This window comes from Embiotoca jacksoni, unplaced genomic scaffold (genome assembly GCF_022577435.1).
Source record: "Embiotoca jacksoni isolate LCO1_2020_lvr unplaced genomic scaffold, fEmbJac1.0.p SCAF_10, whole genome shotgun sequence".
Classification (NCBI taxonomy): Eukaryota; Metazoa; Chordata; class Actinopteri; family Embiotocidae; genus Embiotoca; species Embiotoca jacksoni.
The window spans coordinates 8,542,441-8,563,515 of record NW_027185230.1 but is presented as its reverse complement, the minus strand read 5'-3'; the positions used below and the strand labels follow the sequence as shown (position 1 = coordinate 8,563,515).

Below are 21,075 nucleotides of genomic sequence, written 5' to 3'. Positions count from 1 at the left end.
ACCATTCTGAGAGACCTCCTGTGTCGGGTGGGGAAGTTAGTCATGTTCTGTTTGATGTAAACATCACAGACCCGGCTCTCGGCACACCTGCTGCTTAATCTGACCGAATTTGGAAGGCATGCACACACTCACCAAAAATGCAAAACGCATCGCTACTATTTTACAAAGGCAACACACTTTCCATCTGAACGTTTGCCTGCAAGACTGCCGTCTCATTCTCTCAATGTAAATACACAGAGACTCACCCGCAGTGCCACCTACAGCCATGGCTGCGCTCATCTGTGCCAGGAGCTCGGGACTCGGTTTGAGGGCGCCCAGAGTGGCAACGATCCCCCCCGCGACTCCCATCATACCCAAAGCGTTACCCAGACGGGCTGTGGACTGGTTGGAAAGGCCAGCCAGGGCACCAACGCAGCACAGACCTGAGCCCAAGTATATCATCTGGTAAGAGAAAGAGAGAGAGAATGGGAAGAAAAAAAAAAAAAGGTGGGGTTGTGGATAAATGATTGAAGGATCACAGGAGGAAAAAAAAAGGCCGAATGATTATATTTGGAAGGTCCTAAATAACATCTGGGAAAACCAAGAATCCTTTTGGAACCCTGGAGGTGGTTATTGGCTGTTTTGTGAGGGACAGAGCTCCTGAACTGAGCGTGGACATGCCATAAACATCCTCTCACACCTGCTCAATGTTGTATCCAGACTGCAGAGCAGCGGCGTAGCCTCCGAGGAAGACGCCACCAGGAAGCAGATAGAGGTAGTTGTGCTCTGGAGGATCAGTGGGACGTTTGAACATGTCCAACATCTTCTGAGTCACCAGGAAACCACCTGCGTGAGAGACAGAGAAAATGAATACACTTGTTCTTGAAGTGGCACTAGATCACGTTTAAAAGCATCTTTACAGAATAAGAGGTAACAGAAATATACAAAAATCCAGGTGAAAAAAAAAAATAAAAAAATAAAACGAAACAGGTTTTGACACGGGGATAAACAGGCAGGGAGCCGAGGCACCTGAAATATGGATATTTTTAGACAACAGGTGTTTTAGGGCCAACAGCTAAAAACTGTTGCCAAGCCCAATAACCAATGTTAGGAATTTAATGAGTCTACTTCATGTCAGTGTAAATATTTCAAGTACAAAACCTCAGAGGTGTCAAACAGAGACCAGACAGTGTCTCACTGCTTTACAAGAGAAGATCACATTTCCGTGTGTATGCCTCCCTTTTTCCCCTTTGGCATGATTGTAGCCACGTGCACACACACGCACCCATACATACAAAGGTGAATCAGAGGTTAGCATCTGTTTCTTTCCACTACATGAAATAATAGTCATAGAATGTCCTGGTTAAAACATGTAATAATAATCTGACTACTATTACTGCAGACCAGTCTGTGTCAATATATTAATATGGAGGAATGTTCTTGTATTTAAGAAACGCAAAGCCAGGATTTGCCAGTTCCTTTGGTTACTCTTTTTTAAAAACAGAATGGCTTCACTGGCACTATATTTAGAAAGCTCACAAGAAAAAAAAAAAAGTGTATCAGCAACACTATCCAAGTCATAAAGGCTAAAACAAGATAAAGACTTTACACCCAGGCCAGCGAAGACATGTGTTAATCTAACTTCAGTGTACTTACATGTTACACACTGTTGTGAAGCAGCTATAATGTTCAAAATGTGAAATATTCACACATTTAGTTTAGCATCTTATCATGCTAACATTTGCTAAACAGTCGGGAACGATGGGAGTGTCATTTTGGAGGTGTTTGGTTAAAAAACAAAGTATTTTGCTAGAAGAGTCAAGAGATTCTTTACTACAGTTAATGGCAATGCTTGTTGAGACATTTCCCTCAAACCAAACCTTCATGGTGGTGCTTGGTGGAAACTCAGGGGCTCACCAAAGTCTTTAGGATTCATCCTCTGAAAACCATGAATGCAGATACAGCATTTTATGCCACTCCATCCAGTAGATGTTGCGGTATTTCATTGAGTGAAAACTTTGGCCTGCTGGTGAGGTGCGAGGAAAAGCTAGAGAATCTTCCTCACAGGTCATCAGGATTCATCCTCTGGGGACCACCAATGAAAGAATTTCAAGGCAATCCATCCAATTGGTGCATACTGGACCGAAGTGTTGTTTGGACTGACAGGCTGACATTGTGATCAATACAGTCGTACCACTAGCATGGTAAAGAACCCTTTGTCTGATCCCTTTGTCTACCACCGTCGACTTTGAGCTAACTTCAATCAGATCGTTGTTTTTGAATTAGCGGTTGTTTCTTACTGTTGTCACAACTAAACCACGTCTGCAGCAGCCAGTAGGTCCTTAGAGGGTCCCATTGGTCCAAACAACTGAGGTCTGGACACTAGTGCAAAACGTGAGGCCTGACATGATGGATTCTAGCTGCCTCGCAAGGTAAGATTTTATTGTCTTTAGTCTAAAAAGTTCTCCATATATGTAGATGAAGATTGTAATGATTGATTGGTGTGCAGATATCGTCCCATTATGAAACACGTTTTTGTTTTTTTTATCAAGAAATATCGCTCTCCCTTTAAAATTATGATTTCCTTTTTGAGGAGCACACAGGATGTGAGTTGCAGATGATTTAATTTTTTAGATTGTCTATACTGTCTTGATGTCTGCTTACAGCATGGATTGAATTTAGTTTGAGACACCTACGATCAGAGTAAGTGATATAATTTAGGTCAGTGATTGAAACGAGGGAACTACTGAACCTAATGAGTGAGGTTGACCACTGGCTGACTACATTCAACAGACCCAGGTGTTTTCTATGCATTCCAACATCTTTGACTGTGGAAATGTGGCAAAAAAAGTTCAGTCTGTTTTATTGGAGCTAAATTTCACCATTGTGTTCGGTCCCTTTCGATGGAATGTTTTTTCTGTTCCCATGGGTTTATGGGTAATGTGGTAAAGTGCTTAAAAATGTGCATGTGGAACCGAACCCAAAGAGAACATCACAAATTTAAATAAACAAGTGGACGGTATGTCTATGAAGACTGTGGTATTTTAGCATGCTTTTGTAAAGGGTAAAGTTGAGGGAAATCTAAAAAGTGGTTTGAACAGTAATGCCACAGAGCATAAAGGGCCCTGACTTGAACATAAAACATTGTGGTGTCCTGCATCTCTCACAATACTTGTGGAGCTTCAGTCCACTTTAACAAACAAGCTCAACTGGTCCAGTATGCCAGTCTACTATTCATTTGCATCAAAGCCTCCCCTGATGTCTGGCTGTGAGCTAATAGAAGAAATTACATCTAATTCATGGCTCAGGCCTGGAGGAGCACTCTGTTTCCCAGGACTATTACAAGAGTGACGAGTATTATAATGACTGCAGGAACACTTTGTCATTATAATGGGAATTATTAAGGGTAATAGCAGGAATGGATGTGTGTGGTCCAAGCCAGGTCTGAGCAGGTGGGTAGAAAAGGGGCAGCAACAAAACTTGGTTTGAAATTATGTTATAAATTATGTTATAAATGTTATGTTATAAATCAATTATAAATCAATATAAAAAACACTTCAATCTTCAGCCTAAGTTGATATTTCATTGGCTTTAGGTTGCTGTAGCTGGCGGGGATAACTGTGAGTCTATGTTCGGGTGACTCACCAGCAATGTTGACAGAAGAGATGAAGGCAGCGAGCACAGCCAGTGTCTCAGCAGTGGTACCTGGGGTGTAGCCGCCTCCCATCAGGGACAGACCACCCACAGCAGTCAGACCTGCAGAACACCGACATGTCAGTAATCAGGAACCCGCATTTCACAATACAAGATACAGGGCTATGAAAAGTTTGGTGAATATGTTGGGGGAAAAAAGGTCTAAACACATTAATTTAGTCATTAAATATGATCAATTATTAGATTTGTTTAATCAGCACATCTACAAACATTTGGCTTGGAATACGGTTTGTTTCCCAGATAGGAAACAGAAAGAAATAGGAAGATACAGAGATAAAAAGAGAAGGAGAGAGAAGGAGTGTATGTGCGTGTGTGTCTGTATTTTTTATTTTTTTACCAAAAGAGGCTCAGGAAACCTTGATAAAATCAGTCCTGTAATGATTTACAGGCAGTAAGATGCAATGCACAGCACTAAGGGAGCCTGTATTCACATGCACTTGTGCAATTTCGGTTGACTAACAGGTACAGAGAGTGTGTGTGTGTGTGTGTGTGTGTGTGTGTGTGTGTGTGTGTGTGTGTGTGTGTGTGTGCTTCAAGTCAACATGGCTAGACTGGACTTTCAAATGAGGAAAAAGTTAAATTTGACCTCTTTCTCCAAAGTCAGTCATATAATCATGTGTGCAACACAAAGTTTCACATGCTGCTAAACGTCCTTTCATAAGTTCTATTTAAACAGAAGCTACTTTAAAATGTGCACTGTTAAATAAAAAAGAGAGATGACTACTAAAGCAAATGTTTTAGGGCACAATCTGCATGAATAGCAAGTTTTCCAAACATTTGTAGTTTGTTTTTTCGCATTTTAGTGCAGAAAAGTTACATATTATACCTTTTAACACTACAAAATACAAAAAGAATACCCTAAATTCACATTTATCCTGATTCTAAAATACAGAGCCTGGCCATCCTTAAAAAAAACACAACTTGGTCACTGACAAAGGAGCATGGTAAAGCCAAGGTTTTTTTTTTTTTGTTAAAGAAAGTAAAATAGGTAAAATTACACCAGTTAGAAGGAGATCAAAGGCATGCCTGTCCACTACAACGAACAGATTAGCCAGAAAGAAAGCCAATAGGGATCAGTGGACACACGCGAACACCTGCTGTGACACACTCACTGATGTATGTAGTGGGTGGGCTGAGGGCCTGTAGGCTGTCACAGACATTAGGTAGTGGGCTACAGGCAGGAGTGTGGCAGTGAATCAGTGCTCTCAAGTAGATTAAAGCATTTTTATCAGACACCAGATATGCAGATGAGCTTCAATGAGCCACTGGATATGAAACAAGTATCTGAAATAAAAGATGACCCATCGATCAGTTACTACTGCTTGTAACACGATCATCTCTTCATGAAGAATATAACTGTCCCAAACTCAAATCCCTGAATTCCAATGTGATTCCCTAATGTCTGTGAGCAAGTGTGTGTGTGTCTTTACGATGCCTGGCACAACAACAACAGAGTTCAGCTGGTCTCACTGTTTCCATAACCGCAGTCAGTCAGTGACAGAAAAAAAAAAAGGTAATGAGGCAAAATATGAAGGAAAAATACCTGGACAGAGAGGAAAGAGGAGGTGAGGACAGACGGAGGGCAGACAGAGGGCAGACGGAGGGGGAGCGGACAACATTGAAAGAAAATAAACCTTCAAATGAACTTTAACACAAATAACTTTCTCAAATCGTACTGATATTCAATGATGGTCTTGTGAACTTCTGCCTTTTAGTGTGATCACATGAACGATGGCATTTGAAAAACTTCACAAAGTCGCGGACAGTAAATTTCAAGAAGGCAGAAAATAAAAGGGCACAGACCCCCTGAGGAAGATGGTGTGAAGATGGGACCATGTGAATCAGGTGTAGGTGTCACGAATAAAGTTTTTAAGAAAGTGAATATCTTGGCTGTTACGCTGCCGGGTTCTGATGTCCGGCTGTGAGCGCAAGTAAACGAGCAGAGGACTTCCCTGACCCTCAAAGATCACTGGTGGTGTGTTACTTCCTACCCCATTGTGGGGCTTCAGAGTGATCAAAGGTGCGAGAACACACACATACATTTACCTCTCTAACCTCTTAACCCCTCGGTGTTAAGCAGCAGCCAACAATAAGCACACAATCTTTGAAACTTTTATTTGGACTGAATGGTGAGAAAGCAACAGCGAGACTATAGAAGTGTGCTGGACTGACATGTGACCTGTTCATTCCAGTTCAAATCTTTTATTTAATTTACATTTTTACTAGTATACTGTGAAGGATTTGAAGCTATAGTTTCGTTATTTGTTGTTTTTTATTCTGCAAGATCCAATTATTAGCGTCACGCATTAGCGTCTGTGGAGACATGTAATTTCTACGACTGATTAATTTGATATGATCGCTTTAGTTCAGTACAGAAAAGTTAATTTTGTCCGGACTGATAATATCAACATTAATCTAACAACAGAAAGGTAGTTTCAAGCGCTGATGAAAATACGTCTGATTGCTTTTATTCTTTTAAGCTAAATGTGACAATTTAATCTTGACATAGATTTGACATATATGTGGATTCCATTATGCTGAAAGGTGTTTTTAACATTTTGCCCACACCTGTCCTACACAAGGGTGCTGAATGATCCATCCATGAGCATTCGCACAGGAAAATGATTGCACTGATTGGAAGTTTAACTCTCTGACTGTATAAGACAAACTAAACACAACCAACCTGAAATGGCGTTGGTGACAGACATGAGTGGAGAGTGCAGAGCAGGAGTGACTCCCCACACTGTGTGGTATCCCACGATGCCGGCCAGACCAAAGGTGGTGACTATCTGAGTGAAGGCAGCATTGGGAGCTGACAGGCCCAGACCCAGCAGGGTGGCAGCACCTTGAAAAGAGAGAAACGTGGTTGAAGAAATACAAGTCAGAGTGTCACAGAGAATATATCCAGGAGTTGTGAACATTTTGGACAAAGAGTAAAGATGTAAAACTACCAAATATTTCACATAAAGGCCAAGACTTCAGAAAGGTCAGATAAAATGACATAACTTTGGGCAGTTAAAAGTATTTTTTTCTCCCTTTCCTAACCTTTGCAGTGGCAGCTTGATGAGAAGTATAAGTGAGCTTTGGATTCAGCAGATTTTCCCAAATCTGAGCACATTTAGTTCCTGGAAGATGTGGTAGGCACTTGACCACCCATGTTGTCCTAATTTCCTTTTACTTCAGACAGCTAGAGTTATTAGTCAAAGAGCAATTTCTCTGGGTTACATTGATGATAATTGTAGCAAATTCTCTTTTACACACTGAAAGGTAAAAGACTGGCCACCGGACGGTCAACCTTAAATGGTCAAAATGGCAACATTGCCATACCGATAGGGTTAATAAGCACGTAACCAGCACCGAGCAAGTTCTGGTCGTTTAAAAATTAAAAAAAGAGCGGCTAACATCAGTAGCTGAGTGGTGGTGTTAAATAGGAAACTACTCAAGCACCTAAACAATGTGTGAACCACATTAACTACATGCAGTGCACTTACACAGAGTATTGTGTAGCACCATGGGAACCCCTCACTGCAGCACTACTTCAAACAAACACTCAGCGTGACACTGTTTTTACAATGCACACTTCCTGACGCTAACAGGGTGCATGTGTCTGTGTGTCTGTCTGTCTGTGTGTGTGTGTGTGTGTGTGTGTGTGTGTGTGTGTGTGTGTGTGTGTGTGTGTGTGTGTGTGTGTGTGTTGTGTGTGTGTCCGCTTGTAATGTGCCTCTGTCACTTTATGCCTCCTGTGCACATTCCAGCCGTGACTTAAGAAGCTGGTTTTTAACCCATCCTTCACCTCATGGCAGACCTCAACCTGCCTCAAGACCCAATGATGATGAACACCATCCATGAAAGAGGAAACTGTGTAAAAGTGCACTTTACTGCAATTTAGCATCTTCCAAATTTTTGTACCAGAAAATCTAAATTTAATGGCACATTCAGATTAATTGGCAACAACTAACCTCCAGTGTACGCGCCAGCAGTGGTGAGTGTGGCCCTGAAGGGGGAGACCTGTGCAGCCTTCGACGCCTCTAGCTCCTGGACAGACTTTGTTTTAGGAGGAGCTGCGACGGGAATGTTGTTAGGCTGAGGAGCGGGGAACAGGTTCTTCCCATTCTGGAGTTAACAACAAATAGAGAATGGCACAAAGAGAAAAGGTAGAAAGAGTGAGAAAAGAGCAAATAAAAAGTATACTTAACCTTTAAATTAATGGTTCAGCTGGCAGGTATCAACATCTTATTGACAAGAGAGAAACAAGTGGTGCTAATTAGGGCAAAATTACATAATATGATATAAAATCACATTCATTAAGATCTAATTTTAACTCTGCGATGTCATTACCCGACGCTCTACATTGACCTTTGTTGCATTTGCAAATCCATGGAACACTAGACCACACGGTCAAGATCAAGGACGCAAACTAACATGAACAAAAATATGTACAGTAGTTTTGGTGTGTCTTGTACATTGAGTAATATTACAGATTTCTATTTTCTAGTCTTCTGATAACAATATATTAGCTGGTAATCATGTATATTCAGTCCAACACATAATAAAAAAAAAATTAAAGATTTCTGATAAGGATCCCTTAAACAGGATACCGCGCAGGTAATTTTTACTGCTGGAAAATAAACTTGTGCGACACTATTTTTAAATTATTACACAAAAAAAGAAATAAGGAGATCCTTTCAAAGACGCAAATAAAAGTTAAATGTATCTGCAATACTTAAAAAAGACAATGAATCCAGAGGAGTTCATCTGAACTGACAGTAAATCATTTATAATTCACAAGTGGACTGACCCAACTTTGATTCCATAAATCATAACTAGATTTTTTTAAAAACGATGTGTAAGGATGCCAATATTATTGGCAAGTAGAACAGAGAACTGAAGAGCAGTTTCTACTAGTTTTACAAATGTATAATCATTTAACTTCTGCAATTAACAAAAATTTGATTCCTCAACATAAACATGAAATAATTGAGACATGCACCTATGTGCTTGTGTGTAATATTATCATCATGCCAAGCCAGTTTTGTCAGGACATAGGTTTTTTTGATAGTGAGGGGACACTTGCAGCTGTAAAGAGGCTGCAAATAGAAAATAAGAAGAGAAGATGTGTCCTTAGGGTGACATCTAGTGACTGTGGCAGGGACCTACAACATGTTGAATTGTTTCTTCTTTTTTTCTGTGCTGCAACCCGTGAAATATTTGTCAAATGTGACCTTTACACCAACTGCACATGTATGTTTGTTTGGCTTCTGGCCACATGAGGCCTCGTACCTGCATGACAATGGATCCTCTGACAACGTGATCCATGGTCCCATAGTCAAACGCGTCTTTGACATCGAGGTAAAAGTTGTCCTTGTCGGGGCTGATTGCCCGCATCAGCTTGGTGATGTTGTTGGAGTACAGAGTGCTGGACTGTGTTGGTAAACGACTCGGCAGGTCTGTGTAGCCGATGTGGGTCACTCCCTGAACAAATAAATTTCAAAAAAATCATACTAAATTAGAGTGGAAGATTCCAGTGACAGAAACATGACCTCCAACATAAACCTTTCTTTTTGGTACACACTGACCTTATGCACTGTCAGCTCTCCGGGTACTGTTGTCTCAATGTTTCCACCAGCCTCAGCAGCCAAGTCCACCACCACAGAGCCATCTTTCATGCTTTCAACCATTGGTTTGGTGATGAGGATGGGTGCCCGCCTACCTACAATGTGAAAATGGAGAGACAGACATGGTGTCGTTACTGGTCAGGTGGAAACTAAATAATGTAAGTTAAGCTTCAAATCCAGTCAAAAACGGTGAAAAAGAAAGTAAAAAAATTTAAGATAAAGAGCCTCTAGGCCACATTATGACCCGACAAGTGACTCATGTTCACTGCAGTTGAGATTACTGTAATGTGTCCAGTCTATGTACAAAAACTGAAGAGTAATAAAACAAATGTGAAGCTTTTGGAAATGATGTTCTGGTAAATTATTTTTAATGGTCACTTTCTGAGACTTGTCTTTACTTATTTCTAAATTCTCTGAATACCTGAAGGTCTTATCTTCTGTGATATTCAAACAGACAACTGTTTACATGGCCTTGACTTTGAGGACAGTCTATGTTTGTAGATTTACAGCCATTGTGCATTGTGCATACCCGGGATAAGAGCAGTGCTGATGAGGATGTCCACCTCCTGACACTGTTTGGCAAAAAGCTTCAACTCTGCCTCGATGAACTCCTTTGACATTTCCTTGGCGTAGCCCCCCTGGCCTTCTCCTGACTCCTTGAAGTCCACCTCCAGCGGTTCAGCGCCAAGAGACTTAAACTGCTCCAACGCTGCAGCTCTACGAGAGGGAGGAGATGAGAAAATATCTCAGGTTCAACATGAGAACACACGCTGCATGTGATTCAAATGGCAAATATTAGTCAAAGAATCGATTACTTGATTGACAGAAGATTATTAGGCGACTATTCTAAAAATCAAACACCTGTTTCTAACATTTCAAGCAAAAACCCCAAACAATTGTCCGTTCTGGTTTGTCAAATGAAAGAATTTTCATAATCGTACATGATACTTTGGGTTTTAGACTATTGGTCAGACAGAACAAGGAAGTTGAAGACATTATCGTGAGATCAATAGATTTTCTGGCATTTTATAAACAAACAAAAAATCGTTAATCGCGTAAATAATTAACAGATCAATAAATACAAAAATAGTTGCAGCCTTAGAGGTGACACTTAAAAGTTTTCAGGAGTAACACTGTTTGTTATGTATCCATAGAACAAAACTGTGCTTTATAAGAAGAAGCTCTTCACTGTATAAAGGCCCTTAAAGTTAAACGTCCTTAAGATTATCATGAAATCAAACCACATTTTTGTTATCATTTACTGTGAACATTTATTTGTATTTACATTCAGAAGTTACCTCTGTATAGCAACACGTACTGTTATTGGTGGAGTCCACTACAGGTATGAGGGATTCACACGAAGGAAGGCACGTAAACCGGTGGAATTCATAACAGCCTCACTGTTCATTTCATTCACAATGTAATAAAGTACTGCTAATGAAAACAACAAGTGGTCACCTGGCAAAACACAGGACGTGTTTTATTGTGAAGAAGCTAGAGGGGTATTTTTCACTATGGGTGAAACTGACTGTCAAGTCTAATCAATAATACTGGCCATATTAACAGCTGACCGCAACATTTATTGGATGGAAATCTGCACTTCTGTGCAAATACAATCTTTCAAAGTCAGTAATTCTGACATACCAGACAACAAACATACCTGGTGTCAAATCCTCTGACGATGGCTCCCATGGATCGGGCAGAACCAGCTGCTGCCAACCCAGCCACACCTCCACCAATGATCAGCACCTATTCACACACGCATACAAACAACTGTTAGGGATGGTCAGTACAGTCATGTAGCATGATTAAAGTTAAGACTGGCATAGACACATCCACAGATTATATCATTCTAAATTAAAAAAAAAGTGCCAACTATAGAAACACACGCAGTCGCACTACACACCTTTGCAGGTGGCACTTTTCCAGCTGCTGTGATTTGTCCCGTGAAGAAACGTCCAAAGCTGTTTGCTGCCAGCACAACTGCCTTGTACCTGCAATGACGGCAATTAATTAAGAAAGGGTGACATTAATGAATATGAACATTAAGTATAAAATGTACCTTTACATGATTAACATATCTCATATTCAAGAAGTATTGAAACAAAAGCTGTAGTTGCTCATAAACACATCTAAAAATATCACCCTGGGTGTGCCATATCGCATCATTCACGATATATCGTTACAATTTGTGATAAAAAAAAAAAAAAAAAAAAGTAAATTCATATCATGATAATGGTAACATTCTAACTTGTTGATGTAATGACATCATAATGCTTCACAGCATAATGGTAGGACATAAATCAGTAATAACCAACATGGTTAAAACTGGCTAACTTTTATAAAGAATCTGAATCTGACTGGGAGTTACTGTTACTGAGAGATCATTTTTACACAAGTTTTATAAACTATTTCAAGGCAAACTGTTCTGTTTACACTGACATAAAAAACTATAACAATTATTTTGTAGCATTTTTATGTTTTTGAAATCAATAATACAAATATTTCAGTATTTTGTCACAATATCAAGAATATTATTATCACAGAAAGACCTTGAAATACAGTCATTATTTAAGGGCCAGATCGCCCATCCCAAGTGAACACTCTCAGTAAACACTACCTGCCTTGAAGGCATGGTGTACATACCCTGCGATGTTTGCCATGGAGCTCAGTGCATCGAAACCCTGGGCGATGGTGACTCTGGGCACCTGGTCCATAGCCAGGACGGTGGCTTTCTTCTGGGACAGTATGTCCATCAGCTCAGGGTTCTGAGCTGGGTAGATGAAGCTGATCAATGTTGCTGCTTCCTTCATCATCTCCACCTCATGGACACCCAGATCAGGGTTGAAAACGGGAGCACGGACCTGAAACCAGAAAAATTTGATTCAGATACATGTACAAGGAGACTATGACACAGACCAGCATAACTGGCTTTCTAAATTTACTTTTATTCTTTCAGTCTCTTTCCTTCTCTTTGTCGGACCGACTTGAAATTTAATCTGTGCCCTCTTAACATGTTTGGAATTATAAGAATTAGTTTCCGTCGATCGGTGTGGCGGCCAAAAAGTGACCCAAAAATTACTTTTAGGTCACTTTTTGCTGTATTATGACTTTTTTTTTTCATAATTTGGATGACATGCTATAGTATGATTTTTTTTTTAAAGTCATAACAAAAGGAGAAATCGAACCCCCAACCTTCTTACAGAGAGGCAACACTGCTAACCACTGCGCAACCTATAACGCCACTGTTCATAAATATTTAATCAAATGCGACCAAAATTTCCGCAGACATTCTTTGGATAGTAGATATACGTGTTTTCAAGGGGGTCTGCAGTGATATTAAATTTCTTCCTGTAATGTGTAGTGTATGCAAAAAAAAATTCAATTTCTCCAAATGTTTCAACTTCACTAAAAGTTGAATCACCATCAACAGGCCAAGGTGGAATCTGAACCATTAATAGCATCCTTGGTGAAGTAGAATCTTTTACCCGTTGAGTTAACCAGACTGTCGGTTACCCTAACCCTAAGGCTCTGAGTGAACTCCGTGAAACACTTTCTCCTGCCACGACTTGTTGTCCGGCGCTGAAGATAATCCAGCGGTCTACGACGCTGACCCCCAGCTGGAAACGGCATCATGAAGACACGGGCCCCGCTCAAGTATCACACATGGTTCATGGTTTACTGAGGGCGAGTCCCCTTAATAAGTCACACGCTTCACGGAGAGCAAATCCCTGTAAGGATAAGCCACGTGGTTCACGGATGGCGACACCTCCTATGGTGAATCCCTTTAACGGTAAGCCACACAGGTGTGGGTTTGTATGTGCAGTCATACTTATACCAAACCAAACAAAAAAAAAGTCCAAAAGAGACTTTTATTTTTTATTGCTAATTAGAGCAGTTGCCTATGTAACTTGAGGCATGTATGTCAGTTCAGAAAAAGGTCATAATCCAAAAAGTGATCAAAAAACAGTCATCCAAAATATCCAAAGTATGTTGTCCAAAATATGATTAAAAAAAAAAAGTGACCCAAAATTAATTTTTGTATATAGTATAGAGTATATAGTATAGCCAGGGCGATGCGGCTAAGTTTGACGTTTCACCGTGACACAGGAAGTTGATGTTTAAGGTCAAAAGATGCTCCAAACCTCACGAACCTTTGCACATGCGTCAGGCACCTACTTTCATGAGTTTTTGAAGATTTTAAAGCCACCAAAAAAAGCCTTTTTTTTTTTTTTTTCTTTTAAAGAAGAAAAAAAAAAAAGGTCGAATGAGGTCGAGAAATTTTTTTAAACTGCAAGCGGGAATATGCCGACCCTCGCATGCTGCATGTCGGGGGGCCGGTGGCCCCGACCTGCTGGATCCCCGACGTGCAGCATGCGAGGGCCCGCAGTTTTAACTCATTTGTTATTCCTCCTCTTCCTTCTGTATCGAACACCAGAAGATGCACATCAGGGGCCAAAAGCTGCTGCCAGCTTCAGAACACTGACTGGCCCACCCTGTTCCTTCCTCTTCCCTCTTCATATTCTCCTCGTAACCAGTCCTTCAGATAACAAGACATTTCTAACATTTTCAACTACTTGCAAGGTTTCATCCAACTACTGTATACGCCTCCTCCTCCCTCTCTTCTCCTCTCTGTTTTACCTTCACCAGCACATCCGATGCCAGGACATCCTTTAAGTCTTTAATTGTCGCTCCAGCTTGGGTGTACTGTTCATCATGGAACTTGGATGGCTCTCCGGCTCCGGACTCCACGACGACATTGAAGCCCTGTTTGATGAGTGCCTGGACGCCGGCGGGAGAGAGCGCCACACGACGTTCATTCTGGAAAATTTCTTTGGGAACGCCGACTGTGAGTTGTTTGTATGGAATACCTGGAGAGGAGAGGAGAGACAATAAAGGAGGATGTAAGATTAGTTTCAACCATTTACAGATTACCCTGGGATTCATGTCAGAGCAATTAGTAATCGTTTCTTCCTTTTTTAAACATATTATGTGCCCAATAGTTTATTATCAACAGGCTATAAAACTAAGGTGTTGTTGACACAATCCAGTTGTCCCAAAGAGTTTTTTCAAAGTATCAAAGCACATTTTAACAAAGAACAAATAAAACATGTCAAGATGGAAGAAATGTGCAGTGTGTATCTGACTTTCTATAAATGTATGTATCGTGCTCCAAAACAACAGAACGATACACCAACAATACACAAGATGAAGTGAAGCAAACATCTTTGAAAACGCAATAGACATTTTCCAGCATCACTGCAATGAATGCATGTGTAGACAGCTTCTTTTAAACAGCTTCAAACTATGTTTACTATAAATAATGTACTGTATAAGCAATTACCTTTGCAGGCCGAATGACAAGGTCTGTGTCCTTTAATACAGTGGGAGCCATTTCCAAACATTGGCAGCATTAGCACTTAGCACAAGCTAAAACTGAGGCTGTTGGCATTGTTATCAGTTTTACACATATATTGCTATAACCTGTTATTATATTATTATATAACCTGTTAGCTATAAAGTCAAGGGTGAACCACATTTATTACAGTTAATTCTGAGGAGTTATGGATGTCTGTAGCAAATGTCGTGGTAAACTGTCCAATAGTTTTCAGGCTTCAACCTGCATGGGGCAGAGGAGTTTTCCTTAAGCACCGCAGGATACACTAAACCCCATTCTAACTCCGACACAAAGAGGGAAGAATAAAACTGATAAGTGGGAATAACGGCATGAACCAGTAGCTAAGAAGAGACTAAATTAATAGCATAGAGACAGAATAAACTGGCTGAAAACAATAATAGGTCAGTGTCTTATTTTTAGTCCTCAGATTCATGTCAAGTGCTAGGCGACAGGTCACATGATGTGTTGGCTCCTACGGAAAATTCCACTGCAGTTCTTTCCCTCCGTTTCCTCATCTATACATAAACACAAGATCAGGCTGCCTTCCCTCTCTCCTGTTCCCCCTGCTGTGGTGACGCATCCTCTAACAACTAAAGAAATAACTGATCATCAGCTGTCCATATGATTTTTAATGTCTGTAAAGCAAAAGTCAAAATAGGCCACTGCTGGTACACCACATATATGTCCTATTTGCATTTAGCACTCAGGTCGCAATTAAATGAAGACGAAGAGAGATAAGAGTGAGAGATCTGGGTGGCCGACTACATGGGTATCATATTACTGAACAAACATGCCCTTTATATTCTGCTCAGGATGAGCAGACACCAATAGATAGATCCATCCACCACAACAGGCCTTTAAAACAAGTGAACAAACATTATCTTACATCTAAACACTTCATATGGGCGACTGGTAATCTCATGGTGTAGATAATGACTATACTTTAAACCACAGCATCTTTGTTAAAGTTAAAGTTTCTAAACCTTCATTAGAGCCACGAGTGAAACCATTTACTATTGACTCCAACCCCGAGGGGATGTTTAAGGTTGGGGCCAAATGACAACCCGTGACATCACCGATTAGTTTGTGAGCTGCTGTTTTGAAGCTTCGAGCCTGGTATTTTGGCCATCACCTCTTTTTTTTTCCTGAGCCAGAAGTGACCATATTTGGATGAGACAGGGAGGAGCCCTGGGAAGACCTTTCCCTTTGATCCACATTGGAAAGCTAACTGCATGTCAGGCATGTCAATCAAACTAGGATAACCCTAAAATGTGACTGTTTTTGAATGGGAGTCTTTAGGAGCCAGAGGTTTTTCGGAGCTAGACCCTAGTAGCCCTCAGAGGTATTGCACATTAAGGCACCTGCGCATTGGCTTCAATTTTCAAACCCAGAGACAACATCTATTTTATATCCAGTTTATGGTTGAGACCCACCAGGCTAATGTGATGCTTAAGGCATCTTGGTTTTGACAACAAAGTTGTGCTATTCAACAAGGTGTGTAAGAATGGGTCCATGTTTTGCTTAAAGGGTATTCTGCCTTTTTACTGCACTGTTAGAGTACCCACAAGGCCCTTAGATGAGAATCAAGCGTACCTTTTAAGGTCATACCCACTCACTCATTCTTTTCACTGAAGAAACACTACTGGGCTGACACAGCAAGGTATAAATAAAAGCTCTCTTTTCTTTATAGTGGCATCAACCTTCAAGCATTTCTGCCCCACCAACACTCGAAGAAACATGTCCTCACTAACGCAGTTCTGACAGTGCTGTCTCAGCATTTTGACACAAAGTGAAAACAGATCTACGTAGGAAGCATCTGCTAAACAAGAAGCATAATTACCGTATTAATTTCATAACACCAAAAACAAACATCTAAATCAGTAATTCTTGCCAGTTTACAAATGCCAACAACAGTCTGCTCATAAAACACAGTGTGATCCTGTCCACTCCATGAACACATGGTCTCAGTCTGTATGTCTATAGGCTCCCTGGAGGTCACAGCATAATCACACCCATACAAAGTGTGTGTATGGTGCCAGCCCCTCCTATACGAGACTGTAAGATGACACTTGTGTGGCCAGAATAGAAGCTGCCAGCTCTTACTGGGGCTGGCTGACCTGCAGGAATGTCAATTTCTGTCACCATGAACCACAGGGAAGGACACATCAGCAGTCGTGAACCCAGCACACACAGAGGTAAAGCTCCTGCAACCAGCTGTTACTGGTCTGAAGTACACATGCATACATTTTCTGCCTGGTCACGAGTGACAGATTTTAGGGCAGACAGTATCCGTGCTATGGAGAAAAATGCCTGAAGGTTGCAGTCTCCTTAATGTAACCTTGGAGCTGAAAGCAAATGCTGGTAGCAACACTGACTGTAACACTTGAAAAGTAACCCTAAATAAAAGGAAAAACTATTGTATGGGGTCAAAGTAGGTCGTCTGTTCTTTATCTTTATTTTGCCTAAACACTGGATTACCATCTTTACAGCAACTACAATGTACTGACCTTTAAAAAAAACATGTAAGTAAGAATAAATGAATAGGTAGCATCTAACCTAGAGTATATTTAGAACACAGATCTACAAAGGACAATGCTTTGTACTCTATGAGGGCGTCCATTTAACTGAACACCCCTATGTCAGTTTTATGTAATAAGTAGTTGACACCTGCCATGCTAATGTCATGCACCTGACACACAAGTGTCTGAGAATGCACACAGAAGCTACAGGTGGTGTTGCATTCATGTTGCTATCAGTAGTTAAACTCCTATCTATAAACCTCCACAGCTTAAAGCTAACTATCATGTGCTGACCTAACACATCGTGCCTAATTTCATATTTTACAAACCCATGTAAAAGTGTTTTTTTTTTTTTTTTTTTAAGGACTCAGTTTTAACATGTTCCAACAGTTCTTCCCTGTTGGCAGTAAATACACGAGCTACAGTGTGCAACTGGTGTGACAGGAAACTCAAAAAAATGAGGAGCTAGTCATGGCAAACGTGGTTATGTAACTGCACACAAGTACACAATCTTGCACCCAAGGATTTTTCTAGCTTGGCTCTGCCAGACTATTGCTAACGGCTTCAGTTTTCTTTGCTGTGATTATAGTCTGGAGATCCGTTTGCGTTAACATTTGCTCAGCCACTGAAGGTCAAACAAATAAGCGACCAGTGTCGGTCGTCAACTACGATGACATTGAAGTAAAGCATTTTTATCTAAATGGAGCTGCAGCAGTGGTAGAGTTTTAGTGTACAGTGAAACTCGTGATTGGCTGATTGGTTAAAGGCTGCGCCAACACTTTCAAAATTAAGCCAAGGTCTACGCCCAATAGGATGCAACAACTAATAAATGATTCCCTATTGTAAGAAGCCAGACCCACACATCCATGCAGGTAATTTGGGTAATAAAAAGGCTAGGGATGCAACTAACACTTATTTTCATTCTTGATTAGGCTACAGTTTATTGTGTCAATTAACTGATTAATAATATAATTTAAAATTATATTTTGACCAACAAAAGTTACAAGTCAGAAACTACAACTGGAAAATGGTTGACATTTTGGCTTTAAAAAGTGAATTAATGGATTTATTCACGATGAAAAGAGTTGTCAACGAATTTGAGAATGAACAACAAATTAAATAAATGACAAATAATTAAATTTTTAGAGACAATCTTTTTCTTTCTAAGGTCTTGCATGACTGAACTGAAAAAATTAATATGTAACATAACCTCTACAATATGAATGAGAGCCATCTAAAATGTGCCGCAACAGTAAGTCCAAGCACAGAAACAGCTTAAACTGCAGCTGTACAAACAGGTAGCCGCTGTTGATCTCTTTAACTGATGACTTGTCTGTCAATGCAGTCATGCTGTCAAATGAAATAACCAAGGTTTGACATACTATCAACATGTCTGTGTTTTCTTAAGGATTACTGGAAAAGATTTGAATGTCCTCTTGACACTAGGGTGGTGTGTGTCACCATCACAACCTGTATGCTTTTGATGTACATCGTACATAAAAAACACGTGTTGCTAGTGGCATTTTGAGGCAGTAAAAATCAGGTGACCTCTGAAAATCTTTCTTCACTACTTCTATTCTAAACTCATGGTCACTTCATTGCAGCAACACCCATATGCTTTGTATTGCAAGTTTTTTGCCTTTTAAACCAGAGATACTCAATTTTTTTTTCCCACTGACTGCACTTAGAAATGATTCGTTTATGCAGCCAAATCACTGAATAGTCTCTTACCTGGACTAGCACATTGCCCGAGAGCTTGATGGGTCCTAAAAAACCGCAGGAATGACGACTTGATAGCCTGGCTACTCTGCAGCTTCACACCGGAAACCCCGCTGAACACGGGCGCTGAGCAGCTGGCCGCCACAACACGGAGGAGGCTCGCCATGGTGCACACACACCTGAAACTCACTGCAGGAGGAGCTCAACGGAACAGACAGCAGCCCTCCTGGGGAGGAGACATGACAGACAGGTGCCAACAGGCCGAGGGCGGGAGGTTAGAGGACAAACAGAATAACAGGAGCTGCAAAGTGTGCAAAATTAGGACTGTCGATACTTTTTTTTTACAGATTTGTCAGCAAACTGCACATAAAACGTTCCACTGAATAATGTCCTTCCCCGGTCCTTTGCAGGACAAGCTCAGGTATGACCTTTGATTATGCAACAGGTCACATTCACACACTTTCCTACATGCATTTGTCCCAAAATCAAAAACAAGCTGCCACCATACATGCGTGTCCATTTTTCTGTTTCTAATTTTAAGAAGAAAAATGTGTTATTTCGATATTTTTACATCAACAAAATCACAGACAAGGGGACCCACTGTTTTAAAATGCAGCCCGACTGAAAGAAGCTGAGGTAGTAAACGTGTGGGACAGCATATTTACTTTAAAAGGCAGATAATGGAACTGGGATAAACTGGATAAGGTGGCTGGTGTAGTAGGGTTTAAACTAGCACTAACTGGCTATTAACTGGTGGATACATGTTGGACATGCTTTTGCAAGTCAAGAGTCCAACAAACGATCATTTCAATTTTTGACTAATCTGTTGATTCAACAGTTCACAATTAACATATGTTCAGTTTATTATTAAAGAGGACTTAACGAACCAAAATATATTCGTATTTAAGAAGCTGTAATGTTCCAGTTTTCGCAATTTTATATAAAATAGATTTTAAAAACGAGTAATCAACAGGATTCATTTTCTGTCAATCAACTAATCAATTGACTCTTCGTTGCAGCTTTCCAGTAAAAAACAAAAAAACAATTAAATATCAAATGAGATGTGTGAATTCGAATTATAGAAATAAAGTAGTAAACATAATAAATGCACAATAGAATGAATGAAAGTCGGTATAACTTAACCCGGGGCTGATTCACGTCAACCTTTGATGTCAATAAAAATGAAAGTACCACGTCAGCAGGAAAGTGTTTCTGGGCAGAAATGTGAATCACACGGTTTTATTTTTCGCTGACACACAACCATCAATATGACACTTCATCATGAAAACATTTGGTGCTTTGTGCTGGATGCACCGGATTAAAGCCGGTCGGGACTCTCTCTTAAAGCTCAATCTGGCCGGGCACCGTTCGCCTTTATAACCCATTTAAATCCGGCGACCTCTGCTCTCTTTGCGTCTCCTCTCGCAGCAAAAAAAAAAAAAAAAAAAACAGCGAAAGGAAGAGCAAGAGGAGGTGGGTGGAAGCTAACAGTGGCTAGCCGACAACAAAGTGACGTCCGTTTCACAGATGTGGGCGACGTGCGAGTCCAAAAAAAAAAAAGCGCCCTGCGCGCTCGATGCAAAAGAAATGCAAAAAAAAAACAACAACGACGCAGGTGCATGGTGGAAAGTGAGAGTGGAAAAGTTTACGGCGGTTAACTCGACTGACCTTTGCAGATAAGTCCGGGCTCTGTGCAGCTCTGGCGAACTTTCCGTCGACCCGGAAGATGTCTGACAGGGCGGCCGGGATAGAAATGTATTGGATCATATGATCTGCATCAGAGGATATCCGACGACTTTTGATGCGCGCGGTCGCTGACGGCGCGGTAAAGCGACGCGAACAGCCATTCGCGTGTCTGGGTTGTTTTTTTTAACAGCAGCATACTTTGAAATGTTAATGAATCGAACATACGGTGCACGTTTTAGGCTATTTTATCACATTTATGTTCCATGTAAAAGGTGTCACTTTGGTGTGAAAAATCACATTTTTGTTAGATGCGTGTATGTTCAAGTACATTTAAACCACGACTATACAGACAAATACACATGCAATTATAAAGTAACTGACTAATAATATGCGCATGTATGTCATCTTCTAGATCAGACATGGCGTCCCAAAACTGAATCATACT

The 21,075-nt window shown here is 40.6% G+C and overlaps 1 protein-coding gene across 1 annotated transcript in view; it reads right to left on the bottom strand.

Annotated features, from left to right (window-relative positions):
* Positions 1–20,707, bottom strand: part of nnt (nicotinamide nucleotide transhydrogenase) — a 36,266-nt gene extending 15,559 nt beyond the window's left edge. The window contains exons 1-14 of the mRNA XM_069163933.1: positions 20,613–20,707; positions 18,957–19,170; positions 13,950–14,179; positions 11,955–12,172; positions 11,215–11,302; positions 10,969–11,057; positions 9,838–10,025; positions 9,270–9,403; positions 8,974–9,165; positions 7,653–7,806; positions 6,377–6,538; positions 3,625–3,735; positions 680–825; positions 246–441 (exon numbers count right to left, since the gene is read on the bottom strand). Of these exons, the coding sequence (XP_069020034.1) occupies positions 246–441; positions 680–825; positions 3,625–3,735; positions 6,377–6,538; positions 7,653–7,806; positions 8,974–9,165; positions 9,270–9,403; positions 9,838–10,025; positions 10,969–11,057; positions 11,215–11,302; positions 11,955–12,172; positions 13,950–14,179; positions 18,957–19,110 (2,062 nt within the window). The 5' untranslated portion in view covers positions 19,111–19,170; positions 20,613–20,707. The remainder of the gene's footprint in view (positions 1–245; positions 442–679; positions 826–3,624; positions 3,736–6,376; positions 6,539–7,652; positions 7,807–8,973; positions 9,166–9,269; positions 9,404–9,837; positions 10,026–10,968; positions 11,058–11,214; positions 11,303–11,954; positions 12,173–13,949; positions 14,180–18,956; positions 19,171–20,612) is intronic.
* Between the last annotated feature and the right edge of the window lie 368 nt (positions 20,708–21,075).